Genomic DNA, 20,075 nt, shown 5'->3' with positions numbered 1-20,075 from the left:
AGTTTGCAGAAACCTGCAATTAAGGAGAAAGGAACCCTAAATTCCTTGAGCCCAGTGGTTCCTGCATTCCCAATTTTTCACTGCCAATTCATATATCAACTTTTGTACTGAAATAGATTATATCTATATCACCAACTATCTTAGCAAATCCGATGTGGTATGAATTTACAACCTTGTTAATGGACAAAAGAAATACATCATACAAGGTCTGACAGTACAGCATACCAGAAAAAAATGTTCTAAGATGCACAAGGAAGCCATCCAGTATTAGTCCACACCGTCACCTCAGGTTAGCCAGGGAGAGTGTACTTCTTCCAAAGCAGAGTAGTAGTTTCTCATTATGGCATTGGTGGCTTTGTTGTTGTTTTACTGTACACAAATCAATAAATTATTCTCTAAGAATATTTGCTTTTGTGTTAATTTTCTGCTTCGTGTCATTGCACTTCCATATTCTTCCAACTGGGACTTACAGCTCAGAGATGGACATATCCCTTCTTTTAATGGGCAGAGATATGGTCAAATCCCTCAAATGAATCACTATTAAGATGTGGCAGGAACAGGAAAAAATAAGATGTGACATATTCCATCACTGCAGCTTCTCCCTGCTTTTGGAAAGTAACTACTTTTTTCATAACCATGTTGTCAGGTATTTCCAATACTATTTTTTTTAAAGCCAAGCCTCATTACATCAGTCTGGTTTTCAATACATGTCCATTTACTTCATCCAATAGCTTTTGAAGCAGCCTTCAAAGACACTTGCTTAAAGCAGGCTTTCCATCCACTAATTAAATGTTAACAATCCCTTGTAATGAGCAACACATTTTTCCCCCCAAAAATGTGAATGTCTAAGATGGCTGAACATGTCAGCATTGAAGAGAGAGGTCATTTCTGGAGGATCTTCCATCACAAACATCAGAGAACAGTAAAGTCACCAAAGGGCATCTGAAGCAGAAGCAATTTTCTCACAGTCTTGACACCTTCTAGTAAATTAGTCACTTGTCGAGGAAAATGACAGCTATATAGCAATAGAAAAGCTTGTAAAGCTCTTCATTTATTGTTAGAAATGTTGTCTATGTCACTGTCAAGCAACTGTAATATCCCCACCCTGTTTTATTCTCAAGTGTCCCATCTCACGTTCTTTTGCAAATAATGCCTTAATGAAGTTTAAATAAGAAGTATTTTTCTTAGCTCTAAACACTATTTTCCTCTTACCTGCCTGACTGTTTTCTGAATAAGTTAGTCTACTGAAGGTGATACAAAAAAATGAAAGGCTGTTTTAATTAGTGCAACATCATTCCAAGATAAAGCTGTGAAAACTGTAGCTTCAGAGAGGCATCATCTCCTTGGCTATTCTGTTCATTACTCAAATAAATCCCAGTATCTTCAGCATGTTACATGTGCCATTTGAGTGAAAACACTCATGGAACAAGATCTGTAAGTATCTATCTCAGAATCTACCATAAGAATGGAGCTTGAAAGCCATTTCAGACTTACTTTTCCCTCATCAGAGTCCCAGTTATATTTTAAATATATTCTAAACATATACACATCCACACTCTTTCTTTAGAAATAATTGATATTAATTCAATGCCTTTATAATTAGACAGACCTGACAGTCACTGAAAACTGAAATCCTCTTATTTACATGACAGTCAGGACATGGACAACGAAAGAAAAAAATTTCTAAAGTGGATGTTCTGTGCCTGATTATCTTCAGTGCTAAAAGGGTAATAGCTGTTGTATAGTAAAAAAGAGGTTGGGCAAATTCATATAAATATTCTTTGAAGAATAAGCATTTACTAGCTAAAGACTGACACACTATGCAAGCCAGTTACTGTGTAGAATACTGGTGATGCCTCAAATGCAAGCTGTTGTAGGATACATGAATATTGAAGGACAGCATAAAACTATAACACCTAGAGTTCTTACACTGATGGCACAGTTTATCCTCAAGAGAATTCTATAGACTGACACAATCATACTATATAATTTGGGGTGGAAGGGACATCTGGAGGTCCAACGCCTTCTCAAAGCAGGACGGACCTAAAAGTTGGAAAAGATTGCTCAGGTCCTCATTCAATTGAGTTTTAAGCATCTCCAATGCACCTGCAGCCTTCCTAGGCAATCTGGGACAACTTATGATAGTTTCTTCTGTTTTTTCATTATGCCCTTCTGGAAGAAGTGTGACTGCATCCCCACTCCCATTTTCCAGGTTGAACAAAGCCAACTCTCTGGACTTGCCTCATATATTATTTCAAAAAACCTCCAAAGGCTGCCTTCATACTGAAGAATGATAAATTCAGAAGTCCTCCAGCGCTGAGGTCTACATGCTGGAAGACATCCTGCGGGGTGTGTAAGCATGTGCCACCTTTGTCTAAATGGCTGGTTGTATTGGGTCTGGCTGGAATGTTAACTTTCCCAGCAGCAGCCCATACAGTGCCGTACTCTGTACTTGTAGCTGGAACAGCAGTGTTATCACACCAGTGTTGTGTCTGCTGCTGAGCAGCAGTGGCACAGTATTAGGCCTTTCTCTAACCCTCCTAGGGGGTGGGCAAAAGGTGAGGAGAGAAACATCACCAGGGCAGCTGGCCTAAACCAATCAAAGGGATATTCCATACCATCTGATGTCACACTCAGCAATAAAAGGTGGAAACAGGAAGAAGAGGGGAGGGGTGGGCTCTCGTTTGGAAGACGTCGGTCCTCCTCTCGAACACCGGCTGCGTGCGTTGAGGCCTTGCTTCAAGGACGTGGTCAATCATCGCTCATTTGTGGGAAGTAGAGAGTAATTTCTTTCCTCTGCACTTCCATATAGCCTTCATTTATTTTGTTTGTTTGTTTTCCTCCCTTCTTTTTATTTTCCTTTTTTCCCCTCCCTTTCCCCTTTCCCTTTTTATTTCCCCTTAGTTAAATTGTTAGTTCGGTAGTCTTTATTTTATTATTATAATTATTTTCCCTTTAATTAAATTATCCTTATCTCAACCCGTGAGTTGTTTTTTGCTTTACTTCTCCCCCTCCTCATCTAAAGGAGGGGGAGTGAGAGAGCGGTTGTGGGGTTTAGCTGCCCAGTACGGTAAAACCACCACAGTCCTTTTTTTGGCGCCCAACGTGGGGCACGAAGGGTTGAGATAACAATAGAATTGATTAAACGCATATAACTAACACGCTTGCTTGCTAGTAACCATGTACATTGCCCTGTTAATAATAATAGCTTTGTTCCTATGTCATGCAATCCGTGTCATATTCTCCTTTCTCCTATATATCCGATCCGACAAAGTGCTACAATCTGTGTTCACTTTTTTTAATTCGCTGTGCTGCCAAGCACTGACCTTGGTTTTAATCTGGAATTCAGGCTCTGCACTGTTATCATTTGGGTCCCATGGAAACTATCTTTCAGAGAATATTCAGAACTACACTGCCTTCCTTTTCTCATCTGGACACCAGTTTATTAATAATATTAAGAATGGTACCTTTCCCTCCTTTCACAGTGGGCTAATTACAACCGTTTGGGAGTATTTTGAAGATCCATCTGTAACCCATGTATTGCTATTTCTAATTCTGAACAACCAGTTTCATTTTCTCTCTAAGATTAGTCGATTGTTTAGAAAACTTACTTGGGAATCTGTCCCGAAACAGTCTTGTGGTGAGTGGCTAGGTGTGTGGGATGATGTTAGCAGATACCTGTCACGAGTGTCTCCTCCAATAGTTTTGAACTTCACCCCTGAGCAAGTGCTAAATCCTAAAAAATTAGTAGAATGTTTGAGAGTTGTATGTCCTGACCCTGATAATGCCGGAGAACGACAGCTTGCAGCATTGTGCTGGGTCCTGGCTTATTCCTATCAAACACTGTTTAACATCATCCAGCAACTTGAAGAGAGGGAGGAAGTCTCTGAATATGATGACCAAGTAACACACGATGTGGCTGACCCAAAAGACCAACCAACTATGGTATCAGTCGCCCCCATAGTCAAGTCAAAAAAATGGAAACGGAAATCAGCTCGTTTAGTAAGGGAAGAAGGCTCTCCTAAGGAGGAGGAAGAAGAGGAAATGGCAGGCACCTCTAAAGCAGGGCCATCACAAAAACAGCGGGAAGACGAGACAGAAATCATAAAGGAATCAGAAATCACTCGATCCTTATCCCTGAGTGAGATGCGAGAAATACGAAAGGATTATGGTCGACGCCCAGGTGAACACATCCTCACTTGGCTGCTTCGATGCTGGGATGCTGGGGCCAATAGCCTACAATTAGAAGGCAATGAAGCCAAGCAGCTGGGATCCCTCTCTAGAGAAAGGGTAATCGACAAAGTAATCGGGAGAGGAGCACAGGCCCTCAGCCTCTGGAGACGACTCCTGGCGGCTGTGAGAGAAAGATATCCCCATAAGGAAGATATTGTATATCAAATCGGCTGCCCCAGGGGTGGAAACACAGCCCTACCATTTGCCATGGACTGATCCAGTCTGCACTGGAGCAAGGGGGAGCCCCTGAGCACCTTCAGTACATTGACGACATCCTCGTGTGGGGCAACACAGCAGAAGAAGTTTTCGAGAAAGGGAAGAAAATAATCCAAATTCTCCTGAAAGCTGGTTTTGCCATTAAACAGAGCAAGGTCAAGGGGCCTGCACAGGAAATCCAGTTCTTGGGGGTAAAATGGCAGGATGGACGTCGCCATATTCCAATGGATGTGATCAATAAAATAACAGCAATGTCTCCGCCAACTAGCAAAAAAGAAACGCAAGCTTTCCTAGGCCTCGTGGGATTCTGGAGAATGCATGTGCCAGGCTATAGTCAGCTTGTGAATCCTCTATATCGAGTGACTCGAAAGAGAAACTATTTCGAGTGGGGCCCTGAGCAACAACAGGCATTTGAACAAATCAAACAAGAAATAGCTCGTGCAGTAGCCCTTGGGCCTGTCCGTACTGGACCAGCTGTGCAAAATATACTGTACACTGCAGCTGGGGAGCATGGCCTCACCTGGAGCCTTTGGCAGAAAACCCCAGAAGAAACTCGAGGCCGACCTCTGGGCTTCTGGAGTCGGGGCTATCGAGGATCAGAAGCCAATTACACCCCAACTGAAAAAGAAATACTCACAGCATATGAGGGTGTTCGAGCTGCTTCAGAAGTTGTGGGTACAGAGGCACAGCTCCTCTTGGCACCACGGTTACCTGTGTTACATTGGATGTTCAAAGAGAAAATTCCCACTACACACCATGCAACTGATGCTACATGGAGTAAGTGGATAGCACTAATTACACAGCGGGCTCGAATGGGAAAACCCAATCGCCCAGGAATCCTGGAAGAGATTATGGACTGGCCGGAAGGTAGAGATTTCGGAGTACCAACAGAAGAGGTAACCCGTGCTGAAGAGGCACCACCATACAATGAGTTGCCAGAGGACAGAAAGCAGTATGCGTTGTTTACTGACGGATCCTGCCGTGTGATAGGGAGTCATCGGAAATGGAAAGCTGCTGTGTGGAATCCCATACGACGAGTTGCGGAGGCCATGGAAGGGGAAGGTGAGTCGAGTCAGTATGCAGAAGTAAAAGCCATACAACTAGCCCTAGATATCGCCGAAAGAGAAAATTGGCCAGTATTGTATCTTTATACTGACTCATGGATGGTGGCAAATGCTCTGTGGGGGTGGCTGCAGCAATGGAAAGAGAGCAACTGGCAGCGCAGAGGTAAACCTATCTGGGCTGCTACCCTGTGGCAAGATATTGCTGCCCGGGTAGGAAACCTGGATGTTAAAGTACGTCATGTAGATGCCCACATGCCCAAGAGTCGCGCTACTGTAGAACATCGGAACAACGAAGAAGTGGATCGAGCTTCGAAAATGGAAGTGGCTCAGGTGGACCTAGACTGGGAACGTAAGGGTGAGCTGTTTGTAGCTCGATGGGCCCATGAAACATCAGGACATCTGGGGAGGGATGCCACTTACAGATGGGCTCGTGATCGAGGGGTGGACTTGACCATTGAAGCCATCACACAGGTTACCCATGAGTGTGAGACCTGTGCTGCAATCAAGAAAGCCATGAAGGTAAAATCTCCCTGGAACAGGGGGAGATGGTTAGGGTTTCAATATGGTGAGGCCTGGCAAATTGACTATATTGGACCACTTCCAAAAACCCGCCAAGGCAAACGGTACATACTTACCATGGTAGAAGCAACTACTGGGTGGTTGGAAACATACCCTGTAAACCATGCCACGGCCCGAAATACTATCTTGGGCCTGGAAAGACAAGTATTGTGGCGTCATGGTACACCAGAGAGAATTGAGTCTGACAATGGGACTCATTTCCGAAACAATCTTGTTACCTCCTGGGCAAAGAGGCATGGTATTGAGTGGGTATACCACATCCCTTATCACCCACAAGCCTCTGGGAAGGTTGAGAGGTACAATGGACTGTTAAAGACTATGTTACGAGCATTAGGTGCTGGGACATGGAAACAATGGGACACAAATCTACCAGAAGCCACTTGGCTAGTTAACAATAGGGGGTCTGACAGCCGTGCTGGTCCTGCCGAAACAAAACCCCTACACACTGTGAAAGGAGCTAAAGTTCCCGTAGTGCATGTAGGAAGGTGGATGGGGAAGGCAGTGTGGGTTGCTCCTGCCTCGGGAAAAGGCAAACCCACTCGTGGGATTGTCTTCGCCCAAGGACCAGGGTATACCTGGTGGGTCATGCAAAGGAATGGGGATATCAAGTGTGTGCCTCAAGGAGATTTGACACTGAGAGAAAACTAATCTGTAATCTAAGTTATATGTTGTAGGAAGATGCTGTAGGATCAACGACAGGTCAACGTTGCAAGGAGCCGGGCAGTGCAACAAGAACTTGAGCTAAGCTGGTGCTCGCGTCCAGACATCCAACTCCACCTGCCTTGAGTGGCCACTTTGGCAGATGAAGACCTAATCATCAACAGTTCTTATGAACGTTTTCCAAGAAAGACCTATGGAATGAGAAGATACACCTGCCTATTAATCTTGTCCTATTAAATCCTTGTCCTGTTAAAGGACAAGGAATAATGATGAGGATGCTTGTATGCTAAAGTATGGGGATCTGAGTGTGACACAAATGTTATGGAATAAGGGGTGGAGGTTGTATTGGGTCTGGCTGGAATGTTAACTTTCCCAGCAGCAGCCCATACAGTGCCGTACTCTGTACTTGTAGCTGGAACAGCAGTGTTATCACACCAGTGTTGTGTCTGCTGCTGAGCAGCAGTGGCACAGTATTAGGCCTTTCTCTAACCCTCCTAGGGGGTGGGCAAAAGGTGAGGAGAGAAACATCACCAGGGCAGCTGGCCTAAACCAATCAAAGGGATATTCCATACCATCTGATGTCACACTCAGCAATAAAAGGTGGAAACAGGAAGAAGAGGGGAGGGGTGGGCTCTCGTTTGGAAGACGTCGGTCCTCCTCTCGAACACCGGCTGCGTGCGTTGAGGCCTTGCTTCAAGGACGTGGTCAATCATCGCTCATTTGTGGGAAGTAGAGAGTAATTTCTTTCCTCTGCACTTCCATATAGCCTTCATTTATTTTGTTTGTTTGTTTTCCTCCCTTCTTTTTATTTTCCTTTTTTCCCCTCCCTTTCCCCTTTCCCTTTTTATTTCCCCTTAGTTAAATTGTTAGTTCGGTAGTCTTTATTTTATTATTATAATTATTTTCCCTTTAATTAAATTATCCTTATCTCAACCCGTGAGTTGTTTTTTGCTTTACTTCTCCCCCTCCTCATCTAAAGGAGGGGGAGTGAGAGAGCGGTTGTGGGGTTTAGCTGCCCAGTACGGTAAAACCACCACACTACTCCATGACAGTTTGTTAACACAGCACCTCTTCACACATGCTAGCTGCTCTTGAAAAGTTCAGGTAGCAAGACAAGGTTCAAACATAAGATTTTTGAAAGTTTCCCTTACTAAACACTTTTACAGATCAGGTGCAGAATCACTGAAAGTCCACCAGCTTGTTTTTCAGAAGCGACTTCATCAGTTAACAGCTTGGTTTCAGCTGCCTGCTCCGCAGACATCACTCCTCTTGTTTGTAGGAGTTTTCTTGTTTTGAGATGTCTCAAAAATCTTCCATGCATTTCATCTGCAAACTCATTTTTCTGAAACTTCATTCATTCTCAGTAGTGCCTAGCAGATTGGTTCTATCACATCACGCAATTATGAAAATCGGAGCTGTTGTGAAAACTTCAGCTAATTATAAAAAGTGAACCTGGCACTGAAGCAAAATTTGCTTAAACCCACCAGGCTGTAAGATTCCTTTCCCATGATTACCCCAAAACACTACATAGCCTCCTTAATTGCTGGAGGGCTCTCCACAGAGCAAAAATAAGCAAAATACTTTTCTATTATGCTTCAAATTCTGTCAGAATAAGATTAATAAAAAGTTCATGCACTTACTGAAGATTACCTTCCCTTCACATGGAGATTCAGGAATACATTTTATGACATCTCAATTTACAGAGTTCTCTTTGAAAACCGTATGCATAGGCTTGTGGTCAAAACCTAGCTAAAGTTATTTACTCCTTTGAATTGTAGTTTAAAACATTTATTCTTTCAGATGCAGCCCACATACTGTCAGGGCTTCTCTTTCTTTTCCTTTGTTTCCAGATTATGTAAGAAATTCAGTTCATCTTTAAAGAATAGTTTCTAACCTTGTGAAGGAGTAAATTATTATGTCAAGTTTCTTCAGTTAGCATACCTGTATAGTAATCTTTTTTCAATAAAAATAACCTTTTGTTAAAGGTTTTATTAGATTTTTCAGCAGACTGATAACAGCCACATCTCAAGCCATCTGCAGGAACTGCTACAGACTCCGATCACATACTCTGAATAGTGAAATTCTTCTTAACGCTTTTGTTCAGACAATTGGATCACTGTATTTTCCAAGTGCTTAATCACACAAAGGGCAGGAGCCCAAAGCCTTTACCCACACTGAACTCCTCAAATAGTCCTAGTAAAAATCAGGCCTCAGGCAAATTATTAGCAAAATTTAAAATCATGAGGAAATTATCCTTTCCATTTTTAGTGCCAAGAATGGATTACTTCACAGAGATCTATAGATAGATAGTTCTTTCAAAGCCCACATACTTCATCTTTAGGCAGAAGAACAAGGGTACTTACTGTACGGATACATGAATACCCAGCATAAAGCCATCCCTGTACTCCTAGTAAACTATCATGTTACTGGTACTTTAGCTTTCAGTACAGCAGCAAAGCTATATAATGAATCTACTTCCCAAAACACTTTATTTTACCCTTGAAGTCACTGTTTCCAAATGGGCTACTGTAAAATTGTAAAGACCCTTCTTAAATGTCACCTTCCATCACCTTAAATATTTCAAGGTTGCATAGAAAAAGCTTACCCCTTGACTGCAAACCATGTCCACACGCCTCATTATATCCCAGCACACCCTGTCTCACTGAATCTGGTACCAGTATACAGTGACTCCATCGATGGGTCTTCCACCTACGAGATGAAAAGGTCAACACTTAAGTAGCTAAAATTGGAAAACAATTCATAGGTCCAGACAAAAACTTCTGAAAGCTGAGATACAGATGATGATATACTGCAGAGACTCAAGGAAAAACAGCAACAACAACAACAAAAGCTTTAATCAGACCTGAAATAAGCATTGTGAACTGAAATTCAGACATAAGGCTCACCTTCTAGAAAGCCACACCATCCTTCCACCATATTTCCTTTTATTTCTTGGAGGTGTAACTCAAAGTCACAAAATAAACAACAGATTCAGTGAGCTTTGAAATCAGACTCTCTTCCTGCAACCCCATTCTCACATGTCTGATGCTTTACACAATCTGCTGCTTTCTGTGCCATGACGTGTGTCAGCCAGGAATGCAAGACAGTAGCTTTCTATAGTGCTGTGCAGTACAGTGCCATGCAGAGCCGAATGTTTTGGCTCCTGCTTTGTCCCCATGTTCAGTTGCCTGCTCTGCTCTGAGTCTATGTGCTACTGGATGTGTGGTTTGAAGATTTATATGCAAAGATATAATACATTTCTATTTACTAACATTGTATAACAGATGGGTCATAGAATTTTAATGAGAGTGGTGAGTAATTGCCCTATTGTACTATTTGTCTAATCAGAAATTTTTAAAGTGCATATTATTCACTGGAGTGAGAGCATCAGGGGAGAAGACTGTTTCTGCAATAAGCATACAATTATGATTAAGGCAGTTGAGTGCCTGTGGTACCAAAATAGCTTGCATTGATTTTTAGGTACATTGAGGGGGGAGTTCCCAGTAAAACTATCCTTAAACACTTCACACCCTGAAGTTACCATTTTCAGGAGCTGTGTCTGTTGGTGCTCATTCTGATGAAGCCAGATAATTTCAAAACTTCAACTTGATCTCTACTTGTACATATTTTGCAAAAATTACTATTTATATATTGTTATTACTAATTGTGTTATTATTATAACCTTGCATTTTCCAGTTCTATGTCATTTTCCAGTGAAAATTGTGCAGGATGATCCAACAAGATTACTTTCTAGAGAACTGGAAACCCACTAGCAAGAAATTGATTCAAAGCTAATCTTTTTTACCTATACACTGGACAGATGGGAATATCTTCACATTCTCTTTCTTCATACAAGGTGTCTGGGCATGCATGTCCCCCATTGGCAGCATCCTGAATTATAATCCTATACCGGGATTGCTTAACTGCTGTAGCATTGCCTGTAAAACAAAGAAAAAAATGGTTTCCAGACACAGTTGGCAACCTCTGTTAGTGATCTAGCTGTCTTGGCTAAAAACATCCTCACGTTACATTTATATTCTGAAATTGTGAGCCCTCTGGCTCTCATGACCCCTGACAAAGAAGCGAGGGAATGGTACATTGGATCAAAAGCTTTAAAATTACAAATAGTTCAGCAGAGCAGCACCTGGAAGGTTGATAATTTAACAGCTTAAGAGATGCATCAGAAATGGCTTTTTTACAGAACATCAAATCAGACAAGAAAATAGCTATGAGCAAATGCTTAAACACCTGAGCAAGGGGAAAAAAAAAAAAAAAAAAAAAAAAGAAAAAAAGAAAAAGAAACCTGTTACAATGGAATATTTTGTTCTTGAAAACATATTCTGGTGGTCTCAGGCTGCTTCCATCTGTCTGTGTCTAGAAATTATAGGTGATAACTTCCTGATAAGAAAACCATCGCAACCAACAGAGGCTAATTCTCTGCTTACCCTGAATTATGCACAAGGTCAATGCATCTGGAAACACAGTTCACAATCTGTGGTACAGAATGCAGTTCGAGAGACAAGGCAAGGATTTACACCAGTGTGACCTGATAGCTAAAGCAAACACAATCCTTGACTGTGTAAGAGGGACGTACATGTAGTATCTGAGAGCTGGTGTAACTGCTGTGTACATCAGCAACTGCAAAACGGAAAAGGAGTCTCAATAAAACTTAAATACTCCAGACCAGAAAAACCTGTCTTATGACATTGGACTTCATTGGATTTGTCTAAGAGTGAATAGTGGTCTGTAAATTAACCCAGTTACATGAGAATTATTTTTGAGCCCAAGATAAGGACAAGGCTGCAGCAGCAAGATCACAGTGCTTTAGAGCAGAAGAGAAACATCACGCCGTGGACACAAAGTGCAAGTACAGGTCCAATGAAAATGTTTGGCTCCAAAAATATCAGCTATACAAGCCTTCACTCACATGTGTGCTATCACTGTGCAATCACCACAGAAGGGCTTAGCGGGAGGCACCAAAGGTTGCTCACCCCAGTACCCTATCCTGAGGCAAGGTAAGCACACCCAGGGCAATCCCCCTCCTAGTACTTTCACATTCACCACCCAAAGCAGCCCTACAGCTTCCTACAGCCTCCTTTCAGATGATGGGCCCACTACTTGTGGAGAACCTTTTCCTATAATCGAATACAAATCATCCCTTCTATAAATCAAGCCAAGCTTTTTTTAATCTTCTGTGCACTAGACATAACAAATGTTATTCCCATTGTCTGATGAATAAATAGTCTTTATGAAATGCTAGGGGCTTGTATCCACTCTAAGTCTTCTCTAAACTAAGCAAACCGAGTCCTTCATAGGTGCTATTCAGTCATCTCTGACTGATCCCCTTCCTACAATGTAGTGCTCAAGGAATCCCACCTGCAGCCTCACCAGTGCACAGCATACCAATACCTTCGGTGGTATACACACACATCCATTGAATTTAACAAGCCCAACACAAGTTATAGCATTTCAAACTGTTGACTTTCATTCGTTTTGTAGTCTGTAGTATCTCCAGAGTTGCCTGAGACAGTACTGATGTCTTTACTTCCCATTCTGTCTTCGTGCAATTGATTTTTCCTTCCCAAGTCATATTTTGAAAAATTTCTCAAAGATTTCAGTATCACTTAATATATTTTATTTGCTACCTCCTTCAGCTCAGCACCATCCACTAATGCTATTACTCAGACAGATGAATTGTTCAGACAAATACCAAATAGAATTGGGACAAGAACAGTTTTCTGTTGAACTCTCCTTGGCTCACATTCCAGTTTGATCCTGAAGAGTGGTGGTATCTGTCAACCAACCGATTAGAAGCAGCTTTGCAGAGAAGGACCAAGGTGTCCTGACAGACATGTTAATGATGAGGCAGCTATGTGTGCTTGCAGCAAAGGGTGACAGCATCCTGGGCTGCAGTGTCAGCAGGTCAATGGATCCTTTCCTTCTGCTGAGCACTGGTGAGCCATCTGGGTGCTGTGTGCAGTTCTGGATTCCACAGGATAAGAAGGATGTGGATGTACTGGAGTGAGTTCAGTGAACAGCCACAAAGATGATGCAGAGACTGAAGTGTCTGACACACAGGAAGAGACTGGGAGAACTGGGACTGCTCAACACAGAGAGAAGGCAGCTAGGGGGATTGTATCAATATACCCAACGGGGGACAGTAAAGGAGAGGAAGCCAGACTTTATTCACAGTGATCTTCACTAAGATATTTTTCAAGCAGCTGAATACCCATTTACAGTGATTTAATTCGAGTCACTGTTCTTTAGCTTTCTAATAAAAGTTTAATGTGTCAAAAATCTACCACTTCCCTTAGTTAGTGCAGGAATGCTGTTGAAAGAGGAGATTAAATTTACCGGGCATGATTTGTTCTCAACAAAACCACACTGGCCAGTTTATCATAATCTTATTCTTAAAATGTTTACATCTCAAGTAATAACTAATTCTTGTTTTTTTTTTTTTTTTTCTATATATTGAAGTTAGGATGAGTAATCTATAATTTCCTTGATTTCCTTGACCTTTCTTTTGTTGTTGTTTTTGTTTGTTTGTTTGTTTGGTGTGGGGGAGATTACATGCATTTTATTTAGTTCTCTAGGACTTAGCAATTTCTCACCCAGAAGATAGTAGCCAGATGCTCTGACATTACTTATTTCTTCTTTCTCTATTCACACAGCCCTACTGACATGGAAACAACAAATTTATTGAAATATTTATTCTTTAGTCCATTCCTCTCCTGGTTGCAGACAGGAAACAACAGCAGCATTGCACATTCCCTGTTTTGTGTGTCCCTCATTTCTCTCTAAGTAATGGGTATGTATTTCATTTGGCTTCTACTTTGAATCCGTTTCTGTTATCCAATCTATTTTGAAACCTAATATTCTTCTATAACTTAATCTGCATTCTTGATTCAGGTACTATGCTTTTGGGCATTCCTTTAAATTCACACTCAGTTATATGTTTGTTTCTAATTTTTGCACAACAATTTGGCCATCAAAAAAGAATCAAGATCCTGAACAATTCTGATGATGAGAAGAGGTAAAAACAGATGTTTTCTCTTCACATGTTAAAGCTTGAACACCCAAGTCATATACAGGCCTATGCACACCTTGTTCCCCTATGCTCCTGGTCCTACTAGCTATTGTAATGGTTTCAGGATAGAAAGTGGCAAAGTAGAGTGCAGTTGGGCTCGAGACCTTTGGTCTTTCTTGGTAGGTTCCAGAGCTTCCTCATTCCTGGCTGCATAGAACATGTTCTGCAGAGGTGTAGCAGGCAATTTGCTGAGTTTGTTGAAATTTGTCTTTTTTTAAAGCTGTCCTGCTGATATTGCTAGTTTTCCCTTCTCCAAAGAATCATGAACTCTATTTCTTTGTGATGACTTTAATTCAAATTGTCTATCACCATTAGAATCTTAGCCATTTCCTTCCGATTAATCAGTACCAAATCCAAATGAGCTTCCCATAGTAATTTTCTCTACCTCAAGAAACTAAATTATCCTCAACATTTATTGCACATTACTCAAACCCCATTTTCAAAATTGAATTTCCTCATTGGCTTTTCTATAGCTTTCTTTACAAATGTTACTGATCGCAATTTTTATATCTCATTTAAGATTGTTATAGCTTGATTTTCCAAAGTATTAACGTTATGTAGGACTATACATTTAAAGCCAAACTTTAGCTGATTTCAAGTAAGGTTATGAGTGTTTGCCCTCCTGAAAAATCAAGCCCCAGGATCTCAAAACTGTCAACTTGTATGTCTTTGACTCTGCAATTCAGATAATGGTGTTTGACAGTTTTGGGGGTGTCTTACCTCTGCTTCTATTCCCATCTTCCTGTCCCACCACTTCCGGTCTCTTCTTCTTACACAAAGATTCATATGACTCCTCCTATCAATCCATTCTTTTAATTCCTCCTTTGCTATTGCATCTTCACCTCTTCTCCATCTGACCCCCACAACTTCCCTGGCACACTGCTCAGGGCTTGGAGAGGTGGATTCCCACTGTCAGATGAGGTACAAATTTCTTGCTCACTACTCTAAGGCCTGGCTTTCTCTTGATGGAATTGCTGCCCCAGCTTTTACAGGAAGCATTCAGCTTCATCCTGTTTGCTCCTGACTGGAAGGAAGGGGACAGACTTGTCGGCACCAGTCTTCAAGTACACAAATAAATGGGACAGACTCTCCAAGATTTTATTTGCCAAAATCAGATCTGTATCCAGTATTTTTGTGCAGATAAGAGTTTTTGAAAGCATAAGCATAGTTTGACCAACTCTGGTTGAGTATTTATGAGAACTGACAGTGGCAGATCCTTGACAAAAACTATCTGACACAAGGTAAAGGTCACTGGAATTTCTTACTAAGGCAAGCCATACATTTTGTCCACTTTCACTCTACCTCGTTCCAAATAAGTTTTAAGTCATAGAAATAAATTTGATAGATATGGCCTAACATTTCATGTAAACTTGTTTAGAGAATTAAGCAACAATGAAATTGCTAACCTTCAACCCTGGATAACCAATGTCCAGAAGAGAAAAGATACTTACAGATAGCATCTATTTTCAGAAGGGAGATGAAAAATTTCATTTATTGTGAGTTTTGTTTCATTTTAATCTCATTTCAAAGCTATGCTAGCAAACCAGAGAGCACATCACCCGTGCTGAGAGCAGATACCTCACCAGACACCTTGACCATCGAGTATGCAGGAATATCTACATGCTCCTCATTCAAACCACTCAATTTTCTGAAACCTCCATGTTGAGTCTTTGATTCTTGTTTCAATTCATCCTCAAAGACCCATTAAAACAGATATATTATAGGAGGCTGTGGTAGACAGTTGTCACCTTTAAGTATCTGAAATGGCAGAGAATCAATAACCTGCAACAACCTCTCCATTCTGCCTCACCAACAGGTGTTTTGATTCAATTGCACTTCTTTTGTGAATTATGTTGTCTGTCCATCTGTTATTGCCCTAAGTTCACTGCTGTCTACACTTCTGAGGTATGAGATAATCCGTTGGCAGAAGACAGCCTGTTGTCTGATGACATTTAAATGTAGGGAAAATGTCAGCTTTTTTACTGTTAAATAGCAAAGTTGGATGCATTTTCTCAGATAAACTACAAACAGCTTAACTGGTAAAGTTCTGTGTAAACCTGATTTAGTGACTGCATGTTTGTCTAAGCTCTGATCTTATGCTGGTACACATTTAATTTTAAATCTGCCAGGCAATACCTGCTCCAGCTTGATGTGCTTAGTAATTCACCATCTGTATGTTGTTTTCATTAAATACAACTTTTCTATAAAACAACAAAACCCCAAACAACTCACATACGTATAGCGGTTTCAAAATTTCATTATCATGCTGAGGTTTTAATTGTGCAATGCAAATTAAAAAAAAGAAGATCTTGCAATGCAGCCATATCAATAATGGATCTAGCAGAAAGCAAACTCCCCCATCTAAGAAGTTTTAATTTAGAATTATATTAAAATGATAACACTGCCAAGAAGGTTAAATAATTAATTTCTTCTCATTTTAATTGTAGACTATTATTTAATAAACAAAGTAATTTGCCAGGTAATTTATTCTACTTCTTCATAGGCAGCTCATTTAAAGTCTAAAAATAAATTGCTAATTAAAACAGGATTCACTGTTTTAGAAAGCAACTCATTTTCCTGTAAAATCTAACAAGAACTATGCTAGAGCATCCACTGAGAATCTTTGAAGGGCAAGGAAGCTGCCAAGAAAAAGGAAATACTCTGGTAACTAAGATGACTTTCATCTGAACAATTAATGAAACACATATATTTGCCACAAAAAAAAAAAAAAAAAAAAAAAAAAAAAAACAGCAGTAGATCATTATAAAGTAACTTTGCTAAACACCTAGCATACAAAAGCTAACCAACTAGATCAAAGAAACATATGGTACTTGAAAAAACACAGAGTTGTTTGCACAGCCCTGTGCATACATCTGGATTGGTCAGGAGAAATAAATTACATATAATGAAGCAATTCCTCAAATATCCATACAACACCAGGGCCTCAGACTTCTGTCTTTGAAGGAGTTCTCCCTCAATGCTTTGGATGTTGAATCTTAAATTCCTTTGTGTCCCTCTTGTAGGCATCCATAGAAAGTACAAGGTGATGGGAAGTCCACAGTGGGAAAAAGAAGGGTTTGCGTCTCTCCAGATCTTTTCTGCCTCTCCACCCACTTGTGTATCCCTGCCCACTGGTGTTTGCATTTCCCAAATTGGTGTTGTCTGCACTGGCAGCCACCTGTCTCTGCCTGAAATGCTCAAGGTTTGTTAACAGCTTCTGCTGCCAAAAAATACAACTGAGAAGAAATCCTGAAGACCAGGAAGCTGCCAAACCCAAGTAGTAACTCTGAGGTGAAGGCAGACATCATATGCCTGGGTGCTTCTCAAGACCTCACCCCCCGTATCATTCCATTCCCTGTGGCTATGAACGTAACAGTTTGCCCAAAATTTTGTTCTCTTTTTAGAGGCTTACCAGGTTGACATGCTGTTGGGCAGCGAGTCCACTCACTGAAAGGCGTAACGATGCAGTCCTTCTTGCAGAGGAGGAGACATGGTCGCACAGTCTCAGGTCTGGTGGAATCTGGACATCTATCAGTTCAAATGCAAAGATACCATGCCATCAGTAAACACCAAATCTGCAGGGAAATGTTCATCTCATAAGAGTCTCACAGGGCTGGGAGTGTATTGCCACACCAAAGATACCACTCCCACTCACAACAAGCCTCACTTTTATTCCCCTTCACACTCACACTACCAAACTGAATTCAGAACACTTGCACAGATTTAAAAAAAAAAATGTTGTTTGGTCTGATGACTGCAGAGTAAATGTAACACTACCTATGATGCCTAAAAGACAATGCTCACTGAAGCAGCACAGATATATTTATTGCCGAAGCAAATGAGTAGTTATGTTTAGAAGGTAGTCCTGTTTGACACAACATACAACAGCCTTCAAACACTTGCAACTGTGTGTAAAGACCGATGTCCTCTACTTTCAAGCTGCTAGGAAATACAAAAGTAGCTTAAAGTCATATTTGTGCTCCCTTCCCATTATGCAGTAGGAGCCTGCAGAACTAAGGCCTTGATTGTTATTTGGAAAGTTGTGCAGCATAGTACAGGAAAAACAAATGTGATTTTTTTTTCTTGATTTTTAACTCCTAAATGAATAATATGTAGCATATATTCTAATAAAGGCTTCAGACAGACAATTAATATTTAAAAACTAGAAAGGTAGAAAAGGGACAGTTTTCTGGAAACGGGCATATTGTGCTCCTCAAGTAGGTGGTGAGAAAGGGAATTACCCTTTTCTAATTTTTATCAATTTCTAGTAGAAAGATCACTCAAAAATACTTGGGAATACATGCAACCCAAAATGACCACATTTGAAAGAGGAACATGCCACTAAGCTAAGCTAGGAAAGAAAAAATCTTTAAAGTCATGATTCTGTTACTGAGATAGTAATAAAATACCGACAGGTAAAATTTAAAAGAAGATAAATATAGAGAGGCATTTGTACTCATTAAGTATGACTATTCTAGAGGGCAGAATTCTGTTATCTCTATTCTGTTTCTGGTTAGTAAGGTGTTGAAATATATTTTTGCAGTAATTCTAGTTTTATTCAGCTTTCTGTGCCTCGCACCTTATTCAGATACAGTGTAATTTTTCTTTATGAAATCAGGAAAAATACAGAATACAAAAAATTCACTATACTGACATACAAAGGCTATTAATTTACATAATACATCCAATTTCTGAAGTCACATAACGGTAGACTTTCACTGCAGCAGTTCTAAATGCAACATTACTTTAGGTCAGTTTTCATCAACTCAAACATAAACTATGTCAGCAGAATATCTTGCTCTGGTTCAGTAATCCTCAATTTGCAATTTCGGTACAAAGGGCTTGGGTTCCCCACAGAGTCCCTCACCCCAGGCATCTGTTCTAAGGGCAGTGCATGCAGCCCAGTGCTTGTGCCCTCACCAAGGAGGACTGCCCTACCCTGCAGCACCACAACCATCCAGACCCTCCTGGATATTAACCAGATACCGCTTTAATTGAGAAACACAGAGTTTGTATTGGTTTTATCCCTTGATTTAGAACCGTCTTTCTTAAGATGTCTAAGGTTTTCATTCATAAGGCAACTATCTCTATAAGAACAACATACAGAGAGGCATGTCAGAAGCTCTTTTAGCGACTCAGAAGTCCTCTCTGGTACAGCTATTTCCATCACATAAGGAATGCTGGGGTGTGGAAGCTACCACACCAAAGCCAAGGACAGCCCCTTTCTGAAAGCTCCAGTACACAAATCTTTTCTTCTGGTATGACTTTTTTCCTTCAGACACTTAATGTGACTACTTACTTCCTCCTTCAGTTCCATTTCCCCTTAGACTGTCTCAAAGTGGAGGGGGCAAACAACTATTTTAGATGTTACATAGCTCTATAAACAATATGTTTAATTAGGCAAAGTTGCAGCATATCAATAGATTCTAGATATAAATGAGTACTAAATTTCTTCCCTTTTATTTAATTAATCCCATTAACCTCAAGAATTTTAATTAACTTTACTGAAATCAACACAGTCTGTTTATACCAACAGGATTGTTTTGAGAGCTACAATAAGAAATGAAACTCAGTTGTAAGTCTCTAGACTCATTATCAGTGGAAAAAATAATTAGCAGTGTCTTGATTTTTTGATATTAGGGAAAACATCTGTGCTGCTTATTTTCTTCATTTACTAAAAGCAAAGCAAAATTCAGAATATTTGAACTTCAGAATACATAATTTTGATGTCTTGGTATCCCATCATAATAGTTATATAAATCAACTGAATTATATATATATCACATATATTGTTTTCTCTCATTTTGGTGTAAATATAATGCAAACTATTTTTTTATGATTTCATTAGAGCATTGCTAGTAATGCATTCATGAATGTTATATCTGGATGCACTTTGTATTTTCTTCACACCTGTCCTTGAAGAAAAACATTTGCAAAAAAAAAAAAGTAAATTAGAATAATAGCAAAAAAATAATAAAAAAAAATCAATGGCACTAAAAACATGCATTTGGGGGGGGAGGGGGATTTACACATAAAAATTAAAAATGAGATAGCTATTCATATTTGTTACCTATTAGTAAACTTTATATAGTAGTGATGGCACAGTAGCCAGAGAATTAGTCCAGAAATAAAATTATTACTAAAGCTGATGATTCTAGCTGAAAATGCTTTTATACTTAATGTAGCGTAACTACAAATCATCACTTGAGTTATACAGACAAAGGTATACTGGTAAT

The 20,075-nt window shown here is 40.2% G+C and overlaps 1 protein-coding gene across 6 annotated transcripts in view; it reads right to left on the bottom strand.

Moving 5' to 3' along the window:
- THSD7B (thrombospondin type 1 domain containing 7B) overlaps nt 1-20,075 on the bottom strand; it is a 321,145-nt gene that overhangs the window by 126,211 nt on the left and 174,859 nt on the right. For all 6 annotated transcript variants that reach the window (XM_068687381.1, XM_068687382.1, XM_068687384.1 and 3 more), the window contains exons 11-13: nt 17,252-17,367; nt 10,558-10,690; nt 9,358-9,461 (exon numbers count right to left, since the gene is read on the bottom strand). In XM_068687381.1, the coding sequence (XP_068543482.1) occupies nt 9,358-9,461; nt 10,558-10,690; nt 17,252-17,367 (353 nt within the window). The remainder of the gene's footprint in view (nt 1-9,357; nt 9,462-10,557; nt 10,691-17,251; nt 17,368-20,075) is intronic.

The sequence above is a fragment of the Anas acuta genome, chromosome 6, assembly GCF_963932015.1.
Source record: "Anas acuta chromosome 6, bAnaAcu1.1, whole genome shotgun sequence".
NCBI classification, from domain to species: Eukaryota; Metazoa; Chordata; class Aves; order Anseriformes; family Anatidae; genus Anas; species Anas acuta.
The sequence above is the reverse complement of the archived record's forward strand: the minus strand, read 5'-3'. Positions and strand labels throughout refer to the sequence as shown.